Source organism: Ustilaginoidea virens, chromosome 2 (genome assembly GCF_000687475.1).
Source record: "Ustilaginoidea virens chromosome 2, complete sequence".
Classification (NCBI taxonomy): Eukaryota; Fungi; Ascomycota; class Sordariomycetes; order Hypocreales; family Clavicipitaceae; genus Ustilaginoidea; species Ustilaginoidea virens.
The window spans coordinates 6,423,325-6,433,288 of record NC_057317.1 but is presented as its reverse complement, the minus strand read 5'-3'; the positions used below and the strand labels follow the sequence as shown (position 1 = coordinate 6,433,288).

General features: G+C 45.4%; 1 protein-coding gene across 1 annotated transcript; it reads right to left on the bottom strand.

Moving 5' to 3' along the window:
- Nucleotides 1-7,260: 7,260 nt before the first annotated feature.
- On the bottom strand, nt 7,261-9,539 carry UV8b_03324 (uncharacterized protein; the record flags this gene model as incomplete). Its single annotated transcript, XM_043140822.1, has 2 exons — nt 7,261-9,251; nt 9,413-9,539. The coding sequence occupies 2 exons, from the start codon at nt 9,537-9,539 to the stop codon at nt 7,261-7,263; spliced, it is 2,118 nt and encodes a 705-aa protein (XP_042996756.1).
- Nucleotides 9,540-9,964: the final 425 nt, after the last annotated feature.

Genomic DNA, 9,964 nt, shown 5'->3' with positions numbered 1-9,964 from the left:
AATACCCTTAAGGAATACTAGATCGATACTTACTTTAGCCCGCCGGATTAGATAGTTTATAATACCAGACCCAACTTCGCCTCTATTAAATTCCGCTATAATGCCCGGCTTCTATCTATTAATATAGATAAAATTCCTATAGAAGCCTATAATAGTATTAGTAAAGTCGAAAGATATTATGCCCTATTACGCCGAGCCTATACTATTGTTGATAACGAAGTAGGCGACCTAATAATAAAGGAATAGAAATTATAGCTCGCTATAAAAGCTATTAATGATTCCGCTAGACCTAACGGTCTAATACTTACGTTATTAGTCTTTAGAGTGTATCCTCGACTTATAGATGACTTACTGCCTAGCTTATTAGTATTATAATGCGCCTTAATATTACGAAAGGCTACTAATAAAGCTAAGAAATGCCTCGCTAAGCGATAGGTTCGCGATACCCTTGCCTAATAGAACGGCCTAGATACCTAGCCTATCCACTAATTACCCCTATAGTTAGATATACGGGTATAGAGAGAAAAGGGTGGATAGTATAGGCTATACCGGCTAATCAGCCTTAAGGATGAAACCTATATTATATAGATATTATATAGCCCGGTTAAGTTCCGGTTAATAGTTATTAAACCATATAATTACGACCCTAATATAGATAATCCTGAAGATATCGTCTATACTAAAGGACCGGCCCGCCCCGGCAGGCTAGAGGTTAGGATACCGGCTGCAGCCGCACCTCTAGCCGCGATAATACCTATAGCCGCGATATATCCGTCGCTAGCTACTAGCCCTAATTAAGCCAGGCCAGTATTACCAGTAAGGGTAGTATCCGATATTATAATTAATAAGGACTAAGAAGAGGCTCTTATTAATGCTATCGCTTCTAATACCGTTATTAACGCCTCTTTCCTAACCGCTAAAGAGTAAGCCGACCTATAGCTTACTAGCTAATTACGCTAGGAAGGCAAGATTACGACCCCTAGAGACCCTTTTGAGTAGTTAGACTGTATAGAAATTAAAGCATTATAAGCCCGTAATATATTCCGATTTATTACCTTTAATATCGATTAATACAGAGCCTAACGCCTATTTAACTCACATATAGTACGAGAAATTAAGGGCAAAGGCATAGATATACCGTATAAGAAGTCTAGGCTTATTATTTAAGGGCATAGTGATAATGAAAAGCGATTGATATTAACTTAGTCCCCTATAATCCAACGGGCTAGTTAATAGTTACTTATATTAATAGCCCCTTTATTATAATACTCCCACGGCCTATTTCTTTAGATACAGGATATTATATAGGCTTATATGCAGTCATTAACTACCCTTAATCGGTCGATTATTACTAAACTACCTAAGTAGATAGCCTACCAATATCCTAATAATACTATTATGGAAGTGGTTAAGCTATTGTATAGAATAGCTAAGGCAGGCACTTACTAGTAGGCGACATACTTCCGGTATTATCGCGAGAAATTGGGCATAACTATATTAACCTACGACCCCTATTTGCTAATATCCGCCGGTAATAACGATACTAACTATACTGACGCTCCTAACTATGCTGGCGATACTAGCATATACTTTAGTATCGTAGGTATATAGACTAACGATACCCTTGGCCTAAGTAATAATACCTTCTTCTAATAGGAAGAATTAGAGCTTACTAAGGCAGGCTTTAACGCTAAGCCTAAAATGAAGCTATTACTAATCGTGCCCCTAATATTTAATAGGTGTATACTAACGGCTAATACTAACGGTATAATATTACGCCAGAAAGGTTAAAATAAAAAGATCGCGACTATCAATAAGAATGCGCCTATAGCCTAGCGTAATTATATCGAATAATGCGCTCGCGGTGCTTATATAGCTACGGTCTGCCAGCCTAAGGCATCTTTCGACCTATCCATCGCAGTATAATATTAATAGCCTGACCCTAAGGATATTATAAGGTTAAATAAGCGCCTTTAATAGCAGCGCGATAACCAGGATTATAGCTTACGGTACATCAATTTAGCCCTTACTATAGCTAAGATCTTTATATTTATTAACGGATCCTTTGCCAATAATAAAGATTTAAGCTCCTAGATTAGTTACGTAATTATGCTAGGGAATAAGGCAGATACTGCAAATAACGCCTTCTAGCTGACCGGTAATATTATTACTTATAGCTCTATAAAGAGTAAGTGGGTAATACGCAGCGCACTCGCTTTAGAGCTATATAGTATAGTGCAAAGGGTCGATATCGCATATGCGATAAGCACGACCCTTAATATAGTTACTAGCAGGCTGGGATTGCTGAAGATCCCTATAGTTGTATATACGGATTTATTTTCGCTATACAAATGCCTTATTAAGCTGGGTACTACTAAGGAAAAGAGGCTTATAATAGATATTATAGCCCTGCGATAGTCATACAAGCGCCGGGAGATTTATAAGATCTATTAGATTAATAGGAATAATAATCTCGCCAATATAATAACTAAAGGAACGCCTAATAAAGCCCTTGAGACCTTTATCGACTGAAATCAGGCTGTTATACATATAGAAGGGTGGGTAAAGAGGCCGGTCAATATCTGACTGCATTTAGAAGGTATTAGTGATATAATGGGTGGCAAATATGTGGATTTTCCTATGTTTAATATTGTATTTAATGCGGCCGTTTTTCCTATATTTACTGCCGCCCCTTTTTGCCCCTTTGTTTTGGCTGCGATATTCAATATACCGGCTGTACGGTATAATGCCGGCCGCGCGGCGCGATAGCGTTATCGGCGGCACAACCTACCGAGACCGCGCCGCACTTTTCTTTCTATATATGCGCTTTACATCCTAGCGATTCCGATATTTGCTTCTATAAAAAGAGAAGCTGCTAGTATCGGAATCGCTATCGCAAAATGCCCAATTGGGCACTAATTGGGCATATTGCGATAAATATGCCGCGCACACCCGTTACGCACGATGTGGCCACTTTTGCCCCTATGCCCCTAAGCCCGGTAGGGCACGCGGGCAGTCCGGCCCGACCGCGCCGAAGCACGTGACTACGGCACGCACAAAAAGGCCACATCGTGTAATTACTCTTTTGCTTCCTTTCTTTCCTCTTAGTTAGTCAGTCATAATCAAAGAAGTAATCATACCTTTGACCGGTGACCTCACGGTACTTGATACCACGCGCGCAACCCTACGTACAACTGGGTACCCCTTGATGTGACACCAACATAATTAGTGATATCATGGGTGGCAAATGTGTAGATTTTTCCTATGTTCAATATTATATTGTTTTACTGTGTTTACTACTGCCCCTTTTTGCCCCTTTGTTTTGGCTGCGATATTCAATATTATACCGGCCGTACGGTATAAGCTTATACGAGCCGGCCGCGCGGCACGATAGCGTTATCGGCGGCATAACCTGCCGAGACCGCGCCGCACTTTTCTTTCTATATATGCGCTTTATATCCTAGCGATTCCGATGTTTGCTTCTATAAAAAGAGAAGCTGCTAGTATCGGAATCGCTATCGTAAGGTGCCCAATTGGGCATATTGCGACGGATGTGCCGCGCACACCCGATGCGCACGATATGGCCACTTTGGCCCCTTTTGCCCCTTTACCCCTAAGCCCGGTAGGGCACGCGGGCAGCCCGGCCCGACTGCGCCGATGCACGTGACTACAGCATGCACAAAAAGGCCACATCGTGTAATTACCCTCTTTTGCTTCCTCTCTTTCCTTTTAGATAGTAGTTATTAGTAAAGCCAATAAATCCTTTACTTGGTGACCTCACGGTATATGATACCACGCGCGCGACCCTACGTATAACTGGGTATACCGAGTTTATATCAACAGCATGCGGATATATCAGAGAGTATATAGGCTTCTATTCCCTAAATTTCATCTAAGCTTAAAGCTAAAAGCATTTCTTCTTTATTAGAGCATCCGCTCATAATAATATAAAAGCTTAGCGTTGCTAGGCTATAGGTATCGCTAGGTAGAGGAGAAATATTAAAGGCGTTATAATCATATGCCGCGCCGATAGCCTAAGTTAGGAGCGGGAAATATTCCTTATAGAGGAACCGGATTATAATAGCCTTTCGGATCGTTTCCCTTAATCTAAAGTTATACCTATAGTTACTTATAGTTACAGTCACTAGTTTATCGGTCTTTTATATGGTGATTAGAAGAGATATTTTAGACTTAGCTTATTTATTATTATCGGTAAATATTCGGCTAAGATATCTTTAGGTTACATAGAAGTATGGCTAGTTAGGTCTATATATTAATTATCTTCTTATGTATTTACCGCTATCCGGGCTTATAACCTATTAAACGTCATAATGTGATTATATTATATGATGATATTACGATAAAAAACTAATATATAGAGTCTACGGAAGATAGAGAGAAGAGTATAATTGGGTCGGAATAATGTTAGTCCGAGACATCAGGTCAACCTAGATTTCCGATATCAATACTATATACCTACGACCCCGACCGTGATATTAATCCTACGGCCGACGATCCTAAAGATATCGTCTATGCCGAAGGCCCGGCCCGCCCCGGCAGGCTAGAAGTCAGGATACCGGCTGCAGCCGCACCTCCAGCCGCGATGATACCTGCAGCCGCGACATCATCGTCGCCTGCCCCAGCACTTGCAGCCGCGATATTATCGTCGCCTGCCCATAATAGGGCACTTGCAGCCGCGACATCATCGTCACTTGCCCCTGATAACCTACCTGCAGCCGCGACATTATTATCGCCAGCCACTGGCTCTGATCAAGTCAGGCTAGTATCACCATCACCAGCACGGGTGATATCTGATATCATAATCAATAAGGACCAAGAAGAAGCTATTATTAACGCTATAGCTTCTAATACCGTTATTAATGCCTCTTTCTTAACCGCGAAAGAGTAAGCCGACCTGCAGCTTGCTAGCCAATTACGCCGAGAAGGAAAGATCACAACCCCTAAAGACTCTTTTAAGCAGTCTGACCGTACGGAGATAGAGGCATTATAAGCCCGTGATGTATTTAGATTCGTTACTTTTAATATCGGTCAATATGGAGCCTAACGCCTATTCAACTCACATATAGTATGGGAAATCAAAGGCAAAAGTATAGATATACTGTACGAGAAATCTAGGCTTGTCATTTAAGGTTATAGCGATGATGAGAAGCGATTAATATTGACTTAGTCCCCTACAATCTAATGGGCTAGTTAACGGTTACTAATATTAATAGCGCCCTTATTACAACGCTCTTACGGCCTATTTGTTTGGATACGGGATATTACGCAGGCTTACGTGCAGTTATCAACAACCCTCAATAGGTTAATCATCGCCAAGCTACCTAAGCAGATAGCATACCAGTATCCTGATAATACTATCATGGAAGTGGTCAAGCCACTATACGGAATCAGGCTGTTATACGTGTGGAAGGGTGGGTGAAGAGGCCGGTTAACGTCTGACCGATTTTGGGAAGTATTGGGGATGTCATGCGTGGCAAGTGGGTGGATTTTCCTATGTTCAATGTTGTGTTCAATGCTGCCGTTTTTACTGCGCTTACTGCCGCCCCTTTCTGCCCCTTTATTTTGGCTGCGATATTCAACATACCGGCTGTACGGTATGAGGCTGTACAGGCCGGCCGCGCGGCGCGACAGCGTTATTGGCAGCACAACCTTCCGAGACCGCGCCGCACTTTCTTTTCTATGTGTGCGCCTTACATCCTAGCGATTCCGATGTTTGCTTCTATAAAAAGAGAAGCTGCCAGTGTCGGAATCGCTGTCGCAAGGTGCCTAATTGGGCACATTGCGACGGATGTGCCGCGCACCGCTGCACACGATGTGGCCCCTTTTCCTGTGCCCGGTAGGGCACGCGGGCAGCCCGACCCGACCGCGCCGGTGCACGTGACCACGGCACACGCACAAAAAGGCCACATCGTGTAATTCCTCTTTTGCTTCCTTTTCCTACTTTCTTAGATAGTCATTAGCAAAGTAATAGAATACCTTTGCTTGGTGATCACCCGGTACATGATACCACGCGCGCGACCCTACGGACAACTGGGTATACCGAGTTTATATCAACACCTATACCTTCCTTACCTAAGCCTCGCTCCGAATATAATTATACTAGATATCCCATTCGTATCGGGATATTAGGATGTATATAGGTTTAGTATAGTCAACCGTATCGGCACCTATCTTCGCTATCTAAAACATTCTAGGCACGAAAGGCTGATAATCTGACTGAATAGGTCAATCACTATAAAATTAAACCATAAAGGATATCGCGATCTTCCGAATAGCTTCCTTTTTCGTTATATAAGGCCATACGAGTATAATAACAACACGAGGTTTCAATAGATTCAGCCGGAATCTACTATCACACCTTAAAGGTTATCCGAGAAGAGCGGTAGCCGTAGCACAATCTTAGATATCAAGCGATATAGTGCTATGGCACCTAACAAAAGGATAAGAATATCGAGGTTGCTGTGTTATTTATACAATTGCTACTATATCAGGAAGCAGGAAGAGAAAGCGGTATATTGTAAAGGGTTGACCTGCATTGACTCAACAATACTCAGGTCACCAGCTATTATAGTGGGCATGGGGGTAACCCTAAGGGGCTACTGTTCCCTCGGTTACATGTGCCACATTCGTAGCCGAACATTCCCGACACATACGAATCCACCGGTATCCCCGCCGACAGCTATAGGTCGCTTTCGCCATTAAGCAGATTTAGTCTTAATCGGGTTGCACTATATATTAATTGCGATTATATTATTAGGATTATAATAGCTGTATGCTATATTGCCCCTATTCCCGCTAGTGATATCTATGATCTGATTTGATTTTAGAGGCGGTTCTGTGCCGCTGCCTAAGCGGGCGAAATCGCAAAAGTTTTCGATCCTCAATTTCTATATAACGATGCATGCTAATCTAGCTTTCATTATATCATAAGAAGCGCCGCTCACTATTTGTCTGATTCGTCGCATTGTTAGGGGCTGCTGACCGTTATTCCCCACCATTTAACGCGCCCCGATCAGCCGCCGATTAACTCCGCGACTACGTTAACGCTGTTTTGGATAATTTCAGTCAGGTGAAAAACGAGACTTTCCGGTATGACTTGTCATAGGAGAATTTCTCTAAATTTACGTGAAATATGGTGTATCTAGTATTGTCGAACGCCAATATATGCAACCCATGCTGTATGCCACCTAAACGCTATTCGCCCCCCCCCCCCCCCCCCCCCCCGGGGCACTTGGCGGGTTACAACCTGGGATTCGTTTTCTGCCCCCTACAGCATACAGCGTTTGGGAAAGCATTCCTCGAGGTCGTGTCCTTCTTGATCTGCGACGGCGGAACCCACAAGGCAGGGTTCTTGGTAAAGAAATTACTAGCACGCATCATGACACCCACCGGCTCGGCAGGCATGATGGGAAAGTCCTCACAGCGGGGGAAATGGGTTAGCCCAAACTGCATGTAGCATACGATATCTGTATTTTCGATGCTCTCGTCTCGATTCGACCAGTCAAGGACAGTCCCATTATGTGGATGGTTCTCTTCACCGTTGGATTGACACACGTAGTCGCCGGCGGGGAAGAGTTCGTAGTCCTTGTAGGGGACAACCCAGAGAGATTTGCGCGCAAAGGCAGCTCTCTTGTACACGACACTACCGGGCTTGGCAAGCAGAGGCGGGCAGTTGTTATTGACGATTTTGTAGCCCACGGGTTTCTTACAGGATTTGTTCAGCTTGCTTGGGTTAATAATGTCCCATGTCCGCTGCGTCTCGTGACAATAGTTCGCGGCAGCTTGCTTGGCGGTCTTTAGCAACGCCTTCTTGCAATAGAAACCGTTGCCGTACAAGTTTTCGGGCGAACCGACAGGGGCGTCGGAAGAGACAGCATCACTCTGGAGGATAGAATTGTTGGGGCCGTCGATTTCGGGGTCGACGCGAAGAGAAAAGATGTGCTGGTGGTTGTGGGCGCTGACACCAGGGGCAACCTCTGTACCGTAGGGAGCGGCCGACTCGGTGGAATGCATGCAGTAGGTGTTGAGCATGCCGGTCAGCTTTATTTCAAGCTTGTAGGTGCCGTCAAGGGTAAAAATGTGGTAGAAGCCATACTCGTAGTTGGCGGCGGTGATTATCTGCGATATGATAAGCTTGCGGTCGCGGGCGGAAACGACGTGGGCATCCCGGAAGTCGGTGTGCTTGTAGAGCAGGCCGTTGTCTTCCTCGTGGATGCAGATGGCATTGGGAATAACTGCCGCCTGGCCAGTGGATGTGGACACGATGCCGTCGAGATAGTGAATCGCTCCCTTGCAATCGCATCCGAGCTTGAGAGAGTTGGTCATTAGGCCAGAACCATACTCGCCCACATCAAATGCATGCTTCTTGTGATGAGGCGGGTCCGGATTTCCATAGGGAACAACCATCTCCACGACGCTGATGCGATTGAAAAGGGTGCGTTCACAGTTTTCGTAGGGATCGTGAATGCGCACGTCGGAGAGGACGATGCCTTCGCGGTAGTTAAAACCAATGTGCATTTTGTAGTTGGCCCACTGAATCTCGTTGCCCTTCATCTGGAAAGACACGCCTTCTGGTTGTGTAATGTCAATGGGCTTGAGCTTATGCGGCTCATAGCCCTCACTGATGAATTGCGGCAAGTAATTGTGCGGCTCGGTAGGAATCTTGGTTCGCTCACCATTGACGAGGCGGACGTCAACGCTGAGAACCTCCTCTGTTTCTGTATCCACCACAACAGTAAAATCGAGCGGGTGAGCATACTGGTTGTCCAGTCCCGAGGCGCGGTAGTAAGGCAAGCCCTGTTGCAGACGTCGCTCGAACCCCCATCGGTCGTCGACGCCAATGGCCCAGGCATCAAGGTAGACCTGGGACATGTCTGTGATGCCAATCTCGGCACAAACCTCGATGACGCGCGGGTCAGTGCGGGCAACACGCTCCATGACGTCGAGGTCTTCGAGGGTAAGCGTCGGGGCTACATTGGTGACGGGCTTCCAGTCCTCGACCTGGGACCTGGTCAAGTTGACAATCACCTCGGCGACGTTTGGCATGCCCTGTTCCAGCACAATGGCGAACGCACGCCGCTCAGGACGAGGACCCCTCCTCAATCGGAAGGCGGCATATTCATTCTTCTTGGGCTCGCGCAGAGTGATGCAGTTAAACTTGAGCTGCTTGGTGTTGGCAAAGTCGCGGATGAGCTTGGCGCTTCTGGAAATTTCCCACACGGAGAGTTGATCTGCACAGCAGGCGAGATTAACAACACCTCATGAAGCCAAACAACATTGGTTTTTGGGAAGGACAATAAAGAAAAAAGAAAAAAAAAGAAAAAGAGAAAGAAGAGGAAGAAGAGGAAGAAGAAAAAAGAGAAAGGGGGACAAGGAGAAAAGTACTCCGTACCTAGTGGATGAACTTGCGGGTGAGGAACAGCCCTAGACTGGGGTGCTATGTCGTTTTGCTCGGGGAAAATAACATAGCCTGGTATCGACCAAGTATCCAGCTCTTGCCGTTGCGCAGGGGCGGCCATTTTGCGGCTTGTCTCACGCGTGTGTTTTGGACTGTGGTACGACACCAAAATGGTATGCCGTATTGTGGTAACCTAGATTCCGGCCACAAGAATATATACACATCGTATCCGGACGGATAACTCTGGCATCGCTCGCCGCGGGTCCCCGCCGCAATCAGCAGCCCACTGTGGGCCTTGCACGCGGTGTGGGCTCTGATAGAGTCTGGTATGCTACATATATCATTGAGGAGTTCATAGTTGCATGCCAATAAGCTTGCTCGTTCCGGATGTTGATAGACCACAGCTTGCAAGTGACGGTCTGACTGCTGGCACATGCAGAACATGAGATGAAATGAGTGGAAGCCCATATTCCGGCCTGTCAAAACTTTGGCTTAGTATTGCCTTACACCACACTCCGTATTCCTCTGGCATTGCAAGTTGCGGTA